The 13,847-nt window shown below is 36.3% G+C and overlaps 1 protein-coding gene across 1 annotated transcript; it reads left to right on the top strand.

Moving 5' to 3' along the window:
* Positions 1–458: 458 nt before the first annotated feature.
* On the top strand, positions 459–12,720 carry RIBC2 (RIB43A domain with coiled-coils 2; the record flags this gene model as incomplete). The annotated part of the gene is made up of 6 exons (XM_009573172.1): positions 459–540; positions 2,083–2,427; positions 3,111–3,229; positions 9,605–9,832; positions 11,417–11,583; positions 12,583–12,720. Coding segments are annotated over 6 exons (1,023 nt in total), but the record flags the coding sequence as incomplete, so codon positions are not given.
* Between the last annotated feature and the right edge of the window lie 1,127 nt (positions 12,721–13,847).

A 13,847-nucleotide genomic window follows, 5' to 3' on the forward strand; every position in this document is an offset into this window, starting at 1 on the left:
TGTTAGTGAACTGTCTATATTTTTTTCACATCTGAACTATTACAACTTCCTGTCATCTTGACTGTCAAAATACTTGTTGGCTTTATAAATGAAAGCAGAAAACCAAGAAAAACTAAGTAAAAATCCAGCTGTAACGGGGAAAACATATTCTGTGTAATGTGGTGTAAAATGTTTATATTTATAGCTTTATATATCATGTAAATATGGTATTTTGTTCTGATTCAGTGCAAGAAAATATATATATATAATTATATATAATCATTATTAACATGAAGCAAACCAACAAGAATATTGCTGTTTCTGAATTTTCTTTTTACGTTGCCTACATTAAATTGTGATGTGTATAGACTCTGTTGGTAGTGGGTTTATATCATTCTGCTACAACTGTGAATGAATGTAGTTTGACAATGCCTGTTTTTAATCGTTGAAACATAGTATCTCTTTTTTCATTTTAATAGGTTGATAAAGATGCATTGGATACCCAGGTCAAGGACAGGAAAATTCAAGAAGCAGCTGAAAAAGCACGGAATGAAGGACTTGGTATATTCATAGATATTCTGATATTTCTGTGAAGAGCTAAATGTAATTTAGCATCTGTTTTCCTGCTTTCTTTTGCCCTTCAAGTATTTCAAACTGCCATATTTATTTCCAAATGGAGCCTATCTCCTTGAATCTTGCTATATATCTCTATCTATATAAATCTATCAATCTCTCTCTATATATAAACGCAATTGTAGGCGTTTCTCTAAATTCAGACATCCAAACTGAATACTATAATGTGTAGTCCTATTTATGTTTGTACATTTGCATTGGTACAGTATGTATTTTCTTCAGTATCCAAAGATTTATATTGACATGATTAAACTGGTGTACATTTCCTAATAGACCGGAATTTTCAGTGTTTTCTTTTAATAATTGTTGACAAATAGCATTGTTTAGAGACCTGAAGATACGGGAGCATTTTAAAAAAACTTAATTACTTAATACTGTTCTTTTCAGAGTAATAGTGGCAACTTTGTTTGATTGCTTTCTTGTAGAGTAAACCTATGTTCTGTCTGGCCATTCGTCAGTAGAATATATAGATTCTGTAGAATCCTCTATAGATTATTATTGCTAGAAGCATGAGTTATGTACAACAGGGCTGTAAGTAGGAGCCATTGCTGAGTCAGAACACGTAGCCACACAAATATTTCAGCTGTGTCCCCTGACCTCAAAACCCTTTGCGGCCCTCTGTGTTTGGAATGGTTTCCTGTGGTATCACGTGAAAAGGTCCCACAGACTGAGCTCTCTGTGGGTTTCAAGAAGAACTAGAATGGAGCTGCCAACTTCCATGCTGTGTTTCTATGGCTGCTTGTGATTTTCCTGGCAGAATACCTGTCAGACTCTGACTCCTAGGAAACTGCCAGAAGCAATATGTAGTCTGGCAGCAGAGGAAATGATCTTTTCATGTGAATTATATCTAAAAGGCTAGAATGGCTAGTTTTGGGTGGGTTTTTTTTTGTTGTTTGGTTGGTTTTCTTTAAAACTAAATCAATTACAGCATTCTGATTAAATGGGCAAGAGCGATTAAGCTCCTCAAAAACTGTTAGTGCCAGCCAATTGTTTTAGTGCTATGGTTAGAAGAAAATAATTGGAACTGTGGAACAACTATCTATATTCCTTTAATTGGGAGCCTGATATTTATTTGTTTGTTAATAAGCAACAATGTATTTCAGTTGTAACTGTAAACTAAGAGTAAATGGGAAGAATTAGTATACGGTACATTTCGTGTGTTACTGCAAGTTTTAATCAAATGAAACCTCGTAGTTCTTGAGGTATCTATTATTGTCTTTGTTTCACATGCGTATATTTCATTGTAACATTAATAAGAGAATTGATACCTAAAAAACTGAAAGTATTTTGTAAGTAAATATTACTAACATTAGAGTGTTTGCTGGGCTGGTACTCATAGATCAAATGCTCTTTTCTAAGGTATAAAAGTTCGAAGACTTATATTCTATTAATTTCTCTTGACAATTTTATTTTCCATCTTACATGTGCACTTCTAAGAGTTGTATTTTCATTGTGTTCATTTTTCTCTAGCTAATGAAATGAAGCAAAATGATAAGATCATGTGTATGTTAGAAGAACGACAGAAAAATGATACCAGAAACATAAATAAGGCTATCAGTGAATTTCAGAAGAATTTTCAGAAGCCAGAAACAAGACGTGAATTTGACCTGTCTGATCCACAAGCTCTAAAGAAGGACAGACCTGCTCGACTTTCAGACAATGATCCTCGATGTACTGTATCTGGCTTGCAGAAGTTTGTAGGTGAAGACTTAAACTATGATCAGAGGATGAAATTTCAAAAGGAGCAGTTAAGAGAGTGGTCCCTTCAGCAACAGAGAGACTGGAAGAATGCATTAGCTGATCAAAAATTTGCAGGTAACAAAAGAAGATAATAAGGTTTTAATCTGCTTTTTCTGAAATTCTGGTGTATCTGACAAAACTGGTATAGCCTATTGTGTCAGATTCTAACATAGCAGTATTTTAGTATATTCAATATTCAGCTTTTAGAAATACTGCAGTAATTTTTACTTTACAAGCTCTAATGTATTCAATATCTCACTTAATAAATCTATATTTAATAACATGTAATGATTGTAGTATTACCTAGGTTTCATTTCTGTTTTACACCCCAAATGAAGTATCAGAGCATTCTGAAAAACCGTCTGGTTTGCATGTTAGATGGTATGTTTACTTTATCAGACGAAATTGTCCAATCTTTACTGTTCTACAGCAGACAAAATAATACTGATTTTTCTTTTTTAGCTTGTCATAAAACATTTTTTCTGCAATACTTAACATACTTTTTCATTTTAACTTTGTCTAACTGTTAAGACAAGATGGGTTACATCATAAACTGATTTCATGAGTCACCTTAAATTCCAAAATGGAAAGCTTCGGTGGTAGGATTTGGAAATAGTTATGTAATTCAGCTTACTGTATCTGTAGCTCCTCGGTCGGTCTGTTTGTCTCTCTCTCTCTTTCTATGTCTTATAGTATCTTACTCATATGGCACATCATGTCCATGAATATTGACTAAATTTCATTTTAATCTAATTCAGATGATCTGTATGACAAGAATAGGATTGAATTTGACCAAAAGACTATGGAGCAACAAAGAAAAGAAGAAGAAAACAGGCGTGCTGTTTGTGCAGCTACTAAAGATTTCAATAGAACCCAGGTAAATTAATGTTGGGTTTGTTTTTTAAAAAAGTGGAAACACAGAAGGAAAATAAGATGAGCAAAAGTACAATGAGTAATGACGTACTCACAGAGCTTTCTTAGCAGCTAACTTCCAAGGTTGTTTCAGTAATTGGAAGATAGAATTTATGCACTTTGTCCTCTGTAGGGATCTAGGTATCCTCTATATAGTTACCTTCTGTCAAAATTCTCCCTCCTGGCTCTCAGCTTGCTGACTAGAGGGCAGCCACAACTCCCCAGTCTCTCAGGGACTTTTAGTCTGTAAACTGGGGTACAGCAAACACCTCCCGTGCTTCCTTCTGCTTTTATGTCAGTCATCAGATAATCTTAGCTGTGTCTTCCCGCTTTTCTTTTTGCTTGTGTGGAAACATTACTACCAGTAGCTTTTTGTCTTTATTGGTTATGTTAATTCCCCATGACCACTGTTTTTGGCACTTTGGCTGCTTCCCTGGTATTTGTGTACATGTCTCTTGGTTGTTTACTCAGCATGCTTTGGAATGTATTGAAACATGACATGAACCTTTCTCTGTCTTCTTAGTACCATTATCTGTCATATTCCAGTTCTTTATCTGACTGCACAGATTTTTTTTCTGTTCAGCTTATACATACATGTCGAAGGGCTAGATGGATGCTATTAGTTTGGTTAAACTATATTTGGTGTGAATTAGCTTTAAATTTATTTAGTCACCTCAAAATAAGCCACATTTAAATTACCTACATCAAGTATGGTATCTTTTGGTTTAAGTGTATATAAGCATGCAAGTCTTTGTGTAAGTGTTGCTCGAGCCCTTCAGTGTATCTTTGGCATATAATTTTGTTTATAGATACCCCAAGGTAATTGAAAAGGCTTTTGCTGCTTGAAGTCATGGCTACTGAACAGTATTTTGTATGAATAGCCGAAAAAGCACCTAAAGTGGCCGGTGCACTTAGGGTTCTCATACCAATTGATTCCACATAAAAATTCCTGAATTTGTGACAGGGTTTGGGGATGGGGTGGGAGGTTTGTGTGTGGTGTGGTTTTTAATGTTTGGGCATATACATTCTACTAGACTGGTGTGCATATTAAATATATAAAAAAAGACTTGCTCCTTGCTTTTTCTAACACAAACGCATGATAATGGAGGTTGGGGCAACACTCTCCTCTTGGTTCTTACCGTCCCTTGCTATGTTGTATAGATTGGAGTTACAGCTTGCAGCTCACTTTCTTTCTTTCTGAGGTAGGTAGTTAAGTCTACTTTTTTTTCCCCCCAAGACCACAATACTGTTTTCAGCGTTTCCTGTTTTTTGCTGAATGGTTGCGAAAAGTTCTTCTTTTTCTCTGAAATGATATGCTGGCACAGTCACTGCTTTTCTTAATTAAACGTGCAAGCCAGAGGTTTCAGGTTGCCAGGCCTGTCAGTGATATTGCCTTTAAAAGAAAGCTATGTTATAGAGGAATTTTCTGTACATCTTTTTCCCAAGAGAGAAAACCAAGGCATTCAGCCTGAGAATGAACTTCACAGAAGTCTCTGAATCTGACCTCGAATGTATTCAACAGGAGTCTCCAGCAGTTTCAGCATTCTGAGTAACTGGTTTGAAGACCTTAACCTCTTGAGGGTGCAGTCTCGCACTGTGTTTTGCTCTATACATATCTGCTCTACCTGTCAGTGACTGCCAAAAGAGGAACTCTTTTTTCCTTTTCCCTAAGTTTCATACATTTTTTTTCTGCTGTCTCTCTTGCAGTGGATCTAATGGTCATGAAGCTTCAGGCTGTGTTAGATAATTTATCAAATCCAAAAGAAAATGAACTCTAGTTTAGAATGAGTGACTGCTAGATCTGACTGGGAGGAGTGAATGCAGAGTCTGAGGTGGCAGTAAAGGAAGGGAGAAAGCAAACCCACCCTTTCTAAGGCAACCCTCAGTTACTGCAATTTGGATAAAGTATAATATGGGAATGCATCTTCAGAGAGGAAGAAATTTCCTAGAATTTGGCTTTGGATCAATCATTATCTCTGTGGCCATCATCTGTAGTCCTTACGGTTGCCAGTATCTTCAGGGGATGTAAAGAATAAAATACATTTTTTAAAACAAACAAAAAAAAACCCCCAACATAAAAACAAGCAACTCGTGTACTGCAGGAAAAACACGTTTTGGTTAGTCTGCTAGTAAAGAATCAGTTAGTAAAGAGTCCTAGCAGATGACTGAAGGTAGGGTATCTCAGTTCATCACAGCTTGCCTTCGTTACAGGATTTGATGTTGCTGCCCCTGTGACAGTGGTTCAGCTTCCTCCACTTACCACAATACCTTTGCCAATGACTTTATTGCTGACAATCTTATTACTAATGGTTCTTTTTGTTCTTCTGGAATTAATTAGCAGGACAATGAATTGATGATATGTTTGGTACCGTATTTCCCAGTGGTGAAGGATCCTGTACTGTAAACATTCTAAGTGTGTGTAGTGTCTAGAAGATTAATGCTATCCTTCCTCTCAGATTTTCTCTCACGCAGGTATGTGTTAACCAGAAACACCAATATTGCTTTTGTCCTCGGCATAAGAGAAGACTTCTACTAGCTTAAACTGTCAGTTACATTCATACACAAGTAATAATAATTTTAATTTGACAAGCCAGGTAACAGAAATGAAGGCTACCCAGAGTCCTGACGAATATGTATTTTTCACTTCTGTGTGATTCCATAGCAGAATCTTTCTGTTGTAGAAAGAGGTTCCTCACTAAGGGTGATAACACTTGGGAATGCCCAATTTGGCAGTACAGTGGTAGATATACTGATACAGATCAGATATACTGATTGTGTTCTTGAAATCAGAAAGAAAGAGTCTTCTTGCTTTATATAGCACAGGACTTGAATCGTTTCCAAGACACTTTGTAGATAATGCTAAGAAAATGAGAGGATGTGATTACAAAGGATCTCTAATTTAATGACCTCATATTTATAGCCTTGTTAACAATCTTATAGACCTTATGTCCTTAGAATTTATTCCTGGGCATACCACAACAGCTTGATAGTTTTCCTGATAATGTTGTTATCATAGACATTTGATGGCATTATTCTGGTTCCGTATTCACTCAACATTATGCTGTTAAGAGCCAGCAGCCACTTCAGAGAAATAGCTTTTCAGGCTTTGAGTAAATTATGTTTTTGCATTAACTGTGGAGCCTTTTTTTCACCTGAAATGAAATATTTGAGTGCCTAAACATAGAAGAAGAGTGATAACTTTTTATCATTCTATGAAGTGTGCTGTGCAAATATCTTTTATCACCTACATCCTATTCTTGATATTCAACATTTAGAATCGTCAATATTTCAACATTTTTACCACATTTTCAGGCATGAGGAAACATAGTGCGCGTACTGATTTTTTTTATAGACCTTGCTAAGCAGAAGTTCCTAGCTTGAATGTGCTGGATGTGCAATTCTCTACTATGAGATAAGTATCTGTATAATACAGACAAAGGAATTGTATTTACTATACAGATTAATAATACTTCTTTCACAAGAAGTATTCTTTCCTAAGACCCTGGATAGGTCACTCTGGTCATCTGTGAGCTTTGTGACTTAGTGATAAGGACTTCAGAAGCTGCGCATTGCTTTAGTCCTGTGTTGGCAGCAGTTAGTTCCTCACACACTCGAGACTTGGTGTTATTCTAAGCATGTGAAGTCCTGGCCTTGTGAGGCTTCTATGTGTGTTTCTTCTTTTGCTTTATGACTTCAATCAACAGTGAAAGGAAGTATTTAGTAGTAGGGAAGATACATAATGTTGGATCACAAATCAGCATAAATGAAGGAGCATGTATTTGTGCGTCTGTGGTTTTTTTCTGTGCTACACCAATGAATTATGTTTTATTAGGGATTTGACTTGATAGGTTAAATCTGATGCATTTTCCGGGTTTAAAATCTTTCTTTTGTAGTGTCATTAATAGTCGCATCATAGTGCTACATGCATGGCTATGCGTAGAGCTGGGAGTTTCCTCCAGTAAGATTCCCAGGCAGCTCAGAAATTTTAGGCTCTCCCTCTTACTGAGAAGGTTAGGGTTACAAGGTCTAAGTGCCTTTTTTGGATCTGTTTCTAGATCACGGTGGAGTGACATTAGTAAAGTGATCTAAAGAAAAATTACACATTTTAAGCTTCAATAATTCTTCATTGTAGGCCAGTAATGTGAGGTCCTTCCAGAATGACTTTCTGTTAAATGTGATTTACTCTGGAGCATTTTCAGAACTAAAAATAATTGCTCGATTCATAGTATTAATAAGCTAAAAGTACATACCCAGATATTTTGGTTCAGTGTCCCAAAAATATCAGATGATTGAAAATCTTTGGGGTTTTTTCTTTCTTTTTTCTTGGAAATTGTAATGTCGTAGTCCCTCTCAAGTTATTATTGACTTTTCTGGAGAAAAAAAAACTTCAGGGAAACACATTTTGGATTAAAAAAATTGCTTTAAACTTCTGGTAAAAATTGTACTCACTGACTTCAGTGAGATGAAAAAGTGGCCTTTAGTTTCCAATGTATTATTCCATGTTATGATGGCAGAGCCGGTAATTACTATATCTGAAGTTGATGTTTTGCCACTTGAAAATTGATTTGCTTGAGTTTTTCCATTTTTCTAAAAGTAGACATTTCTTTTCGTGGTCTAGAGTAGAATGTGTGTTCCTGTTAGATGGCTGGTAAGTATTTTTAAATACGAGGTTTTCTGCATCATCTAAGTTGAATTGTGGCTTAGCTAATTTATAATTCTAAAAAAAAGAATTTATCTTTTATTAGTTTGTTTGCACATCAAACATTTTTGTTATTTTCATGAAAACCACAAGGCTGTTTTCAGCCGTGGAATTTACTAATCTAGGATATGGTACTTAGTATTATTTGTTATTTCTTCTTCTGTCTGATCTCTGACAGGTTGTTGTCCCTGTTTACTTGGACCAAATAGAAGTTGCTCTTTGACAGTCTCCAGGCCTGATGCTTGGGAGAACTGCTGTCATCCAAACTCGAAGTCCATAAATATAAATGTAGAGATAAACCCAGGTTAGCAGTCTCCTCTGGTGGCATAGATCACTGTGCTTACTGAGTTAGGATTCTTCTCCGTAACATTTGCAAAGGAACAGGTTCCCACATGTGTGTCTAGATCGTCCTGTCATTCTCAGTTGTTTATATCTTCTAGTTGCTCTGTCTACTAATTTTCAGCTTCACCTTATATATCACAGAAGACTATTTTACCAGGTATGGCTTTCTGATGCATAACCCTTCATTTTTCGTTTGTCCTCATCCACTTGCTAAATGTGTGTGCGCCAGCCAGTGAATTACTAGTCGGCAAGAAAAGTACAGAGCTGTTCTACTTAACTTGTAAAGTGAATATTCTCAAGCCACTGATTTTTGAACAGAGTATGAGACAATCTTGGACAAACTGGAGAGATGGGTATCCACTGGTCTGTTGCAGTCAAGATATATGTGTAAAGCTACATATGCAAGAGACGGGTCGGGCAACCTGTGCTCTTTGTGCCCTAGCAAGAAGGAGATTACCTATCCTCTGTCCAGACGGAAGGCGGCACTGTGCATTGTTCCAGAGGGTTTAGTTTAGCATTGCAGAAGAACGAGACAGGATTAGAAATGGATGATGCATAGCATTATCATTCTACTTCAAATTAATTTACTTAGTCTAATTCTTCTTTGGAAGGTAATTACTTTAAAGTAAAATCATCATATTTGCTTTCTGACGTTTTGGAAGGGGAAAATTTCCTCTGAATAGGAGACTATGACCTTATAGTGGACATTAGGAAGAGTGATTTCCATAGGAAATGCATATTATGATTTCTAATACTACAGATATATTCACATAATATGATTCAAGTTTGCATTTTGTATCAGCAAAGGGAACAGATTCAAGGCTGCATCTTCAAGCTTAACATAGGCATCTCCTGTCTGTTTGTTTGTTTGTTTTGAGTGCTTAACCACACTCTCCACTTAGATTTAATATGTAATATATATCAAGGCTGGTGATTCAAGATTGTAAATTTTTATCATAAATTTCTTCCAAATTGTGTCTGGTCTCCAAATATCAACTGGTATTTGTTTGTGGATAAATGTGAAATTATTTTTTATTTAATTCTGGCTTTTCTTATAAAACAAAAATATTTTTCCCTAAATTACTTGCTGTGTGTGATATGACAACATTGAAGAAATGTATACTATCAGATTTTTGATCTTAGCCAATAGGACCATCATCACAGTATTCATATGTGATGCTGTTGACAACTGTATGCAAGTTGGAAAGAAATCTATTATGATGTGATAACTTTGTTGCATCCCTTAGTTAATATTTTCTCTTGGAAAAACTATCAGTTCTCTCCTTTCACTGAATTTAGGCTGCTGAACTAGCTGACAGAATGAAGTTGGAAAAGCGTCAAAAAATGAAGGATGACATGGATGAAATTTCCAGCCTCCTTCAAGGAGACTTACTTTCTGAAAACCCTGAACAAGCAGTCAGTTCCTTTGGTAGACATCGTGTGATCACAGATAGATGGAAGGGAATGAATCAGGATCAGCTGATGGCAATCCGGTACTCTCAACAGCAACAAGTTCTGGAGAAACTGGTATTTAAGCTTACATGCACATTCTGTATTCCTGGTTGTAATAAGATTATAGACAATGTTTGTAGAAGAAAATATTATTGTTTGCCCATATAACAGTAAGGCATTTACTTATGCCTTTATAAGTCCCATTATAAGACTGTGTTTTCCAGTGATCTGACTTTTACCCAAAATTTAATCAGTCAAACTGAACACAGTGTCTCTGAAGCAGCTGGGAAATGTCATGGAGCAGCAGGAGTGGGCTGGAACCCTCGAGTTGGGCTGGGAGGAAAGTTACTGTGGAGCCCAGGGCTAAGGGGCCTGGGGGATCTTGGGGCATGTTCCATGGTGGCCCAGCTGAGGAGCAAGGTCCTGCACAGCCCGAGACCCAGGCTTCATGGTGCAGTTTAGGACCTGAGACTGCATGAGCTGCCTGCAAGGGATGAGCAGGAGTGGGCTGCTCTGTAGGGGAAGAAGGGTCAGGAGCTGAGGGTGAAAGCAGGGCAGGCCGGAGCAGCGTTCTCAAGGGTACTCGAGCAAGACAAATAGAGCAGGTCCAGTGATCCTGTTCATGCATATATCATAGTCTTAAAAGTTCACGAATGCAATGGAATTTCCTTTGTATCATCCCACACAACTATGAGAAATGCTCTAGGATAGAATTACAATAGAAAAACTAAATATTGCTAATAATTGCTGCTCTAAAGGTGTATGGAAGCAGCCGGTGAAAATAAAGAAATCTACCCTTCCTATGCCGTCATGAGTGTACAGGTCTAGGTATTGTGAAGTAGGAAGCTACTTACCTCATTCAGCACAGAGGCTGGATTCATAACAGTTAATGAATAGCTGTTCAATTTTATTTTTTAATCCCTACAATACCGTATGCTACACTATGTCTTATCTACTGCTGTTATTAAAGCTGAAGATAGAATTGTCATTTTCCTGGCTCTCCTATGACCCGAAAGTGAACCCATTCAAGTAGTTAAGCTGGCAGAGAATGAGCCCCTCTAAGAAAAGTGAGTTTTTTGCAGGCCTGGTTTCTTGAATCAGTTCAGTGTGATGTCAGACAAGAAGTGAGGAAGTAATAGTGTAACAGAGGCAGAGGAAAAAACAGTTTGGGTCTACTCATCTGGTGCTGGTGGCTCAGTTATTACACTGAGTTAGTCGTATTATAAGCCATACTGATGTCTACTAACTTCTGACCTCAAGAAGTTACAACTCTTGCTAAAACAAGAACTTTAAAAAAAAAAAATCTGTCTTGCTGCTTTGGGTTTTTAAAGCGCGCTAATATGTCAGAGAGAAATAGTAATCTACTGATTAATTTACTTCTGCCAGGCAGCAGATCCTAATTTTTTTACCTTGTGCAGAGGTAGGAGTCTGTCTTGTTCCCTGGAAAAGGATAGCTTTCTCATCTGCAATATCTTTCTTCTGCCTAATACATGGGCTCCTACCTAGTTTGCAACTGCTCACTTTTTCTCCATACTTCAAATGCTACCCCTAGTGTTCAGTAAAGGCAAGCGTGTTTGGATGAACTTACCAATCAGACTTTATATATATTGTTTCATCTTTGAACAAAGGGAAAATGAAGCATTTTTTTCACTCCTGTAGAGACTAAAAGAGGAAGAACGCCGAAGAGATGCTGAATGGGACAGGCAAAGTATACAGGCTGCAAGAGCACAGTTGGTTTTAGAGCGGCATCAACAACGACAGAATCGGGAACGCCGCCGAGTTTTAGATAACGTAAATGCAGAGCTATCTCAGGAGCAGAAATCAAAGTAAGTACCAAAAGACTTTTCTTTTCAAATAAAACTCTTTACCGTTAACACAATAGCTTGGCTTTCAAAGAGGTTTTTTACTTGTATTGTTTGTTACTTTTTTAATACACTTGTTACAAGTTTTTACTTTTAAAAAAATCAACAATTCAGCTTAAGTGTGTTTTTGAGTCCTATTTAAACAATCTTCAAAGAGTAGGTTATGATTGTTACTGACTTACATGTATGAATTAGTAGCTGGAATTCTTAAAAGCGTTCCACTGACAACAGACGGTTTATATAGATAGCAAAGTAGAGAATAAATACGATTAACTATGCAGAAAATTATATTATCAGGTGTAAAACAGTACGTGTTTCTTTAATTTACCTTAGTTTTACCTTAGTTTTCTGAAACAAAAAAACATGGGTATCAGTAGAACTGCCAGTTTCTGATAGTCCAAGGTTAAGCTAATGGCACAAGTGGAGCTTCTCCGTTACGTATGACAAAACCAGATGATTCTTTAGCTAACCATTGGACGTGTCTTGGTGGACAGGTCTTGTGTCTGCTCTAATGGGAAAGGAAGAAGATAATATGTGAAGGAAAAAATCAAACTAAGTGATTCAGTATTCTATTCTTCCAGTCTTTTGTTGTTGTTGTTGTTTTTTCTTTTTTTTTCATCATGCATGCATACATACATTTTACAAAAGAATTTCCAGTACCTGATGTTTTCCTATTGTGAAGGCAAAAATTTGGAATTGTGTTAATTTAGTTTTTCACTGTGAGACTTTTGGAAGGTTATTTTAGGATTAAAAAAAAAAAGTTTGCTATATTGACATGTGGCATACATTTTGGAGAAAAAGATCTAGTTATATTAAATTCCATTTCTAATAATTCTGAATTTTGTGAGCATTTATGAGTGTTTATGCATTACAACTTCTTTAGGTCTCTCAGGTTACTTCTATATTATAATGAGAAAACATTTACTAACTACATTTTTTTATTATTTATTTATTTATTACTAGGAACATTTATCTTAAAGAAGAAGCATATTCAAATTCTCCAACAGGCCAGTATTATGCACAATTTAATACAACCAGCCGATGACATTCTGGATAAATCATCCTGAAATATACAGAAGTATGTTGACATATTAAAATTTTTAATTGAGCAATGCCATGTTTTATTATTTTTATCTGTTCCCTACCCTGTTCAAACAGTGCACTTAAACTAAAGGTCAGTCTGCTAGGCCACATCTGTTCTAAGAAGAGGAAAACATTGTAATAATTTTTAAACTTGATTGTTTTTCTAAAAAGTACTAGTAGATTCAGTATAGGTTGTTTGACTGTTGTGTCTCAGGCTTAACTGTAATGTTTACATTATCCATGCCTTTAGAAATAAATTTCTGGAAAGGAATCACAAAGGAATCACAACAAATTTTGGTTTGGTTTTTTTTTAAAGCAAAAAAAGCAGCCAGACACAAAAGCAAGCAAAAAGGAAGAAATGGACAAGTTGGTCAGAAATACTTCTTTTATTTCCTGAACAGTAGAAATAAGAAGAGAAGGTTTTGGTAATTACCAAGGTGATAATAGCATTGAGGCATGACACAGAAATGGAATGTGTGTTATAGTAAGTGGGGAAAAGTATGGGGGAAAGTATTCCTACATACACTGTCCTTCATTAGAAATAAGAGAAAATTTAAGGGCAGTGTGCCTCTAAAGAAGAAGGTAGGGAGAGTTTACAGCTGTGATGGAAGAGGGGGGGGAAAAAGCAGGCATGCACCAAACAAAATCAAGGAGAAAAATCTCAGCTTGTGCAGGGTAATTCAGGGAAACAGTTTGCTTCCTGTCTTTATGGTTACAGAATTGACTTAGCAATGGAAGAGCCAGTCAATGATATTTGAAAAATGGGCAAGTGAAACTCATGGGAAGAAAATATGGAGAAGCAATGTAAGAAACTAACTGCACAAGAGAAATGGATGATGGAGATAACCAGAAAATTAAATCCAGAAGGGAAAGAAATGACATACAGAGGACTGGAAAAAGGGTTAGAAGACTTAATGATCTAAAACAGAAGAAAGAATGAGAGATGAGAGATTCAGCTAAACATCCAAGACCTCTAAGATTGTGAACTCTTAATAAAAATAGAGAGGCCATTTATGAGAATAGATCTTGAAATAAGTATGTGTAGCTTGCCAGAATCTGGGATGTAAACTTGGGGTAAAAACATCCTAATGATATTGGCATGGAGTCCGCTGATTGTTGTTTGTAACAGGATAAGTGATAACTTT

Source organism: Fulmarus glacialis, unplaced genomic scaffold (genome assembly GCF_000690835.1).
Source record: "Fulmarus glacialis isolate BGI_N327 unplaced genomic scaffold, ASM69083v1 scaffold41492, whole genome shotgun sequence".
In the NCBI taxonomy this organism is placed as follows: domain Eukaryota; kingdom Metazoa; phylum Chordata; class Aves; order Procellariiformes; family Procellariidae; genus Fulmarus; species Fulmarus glacialis.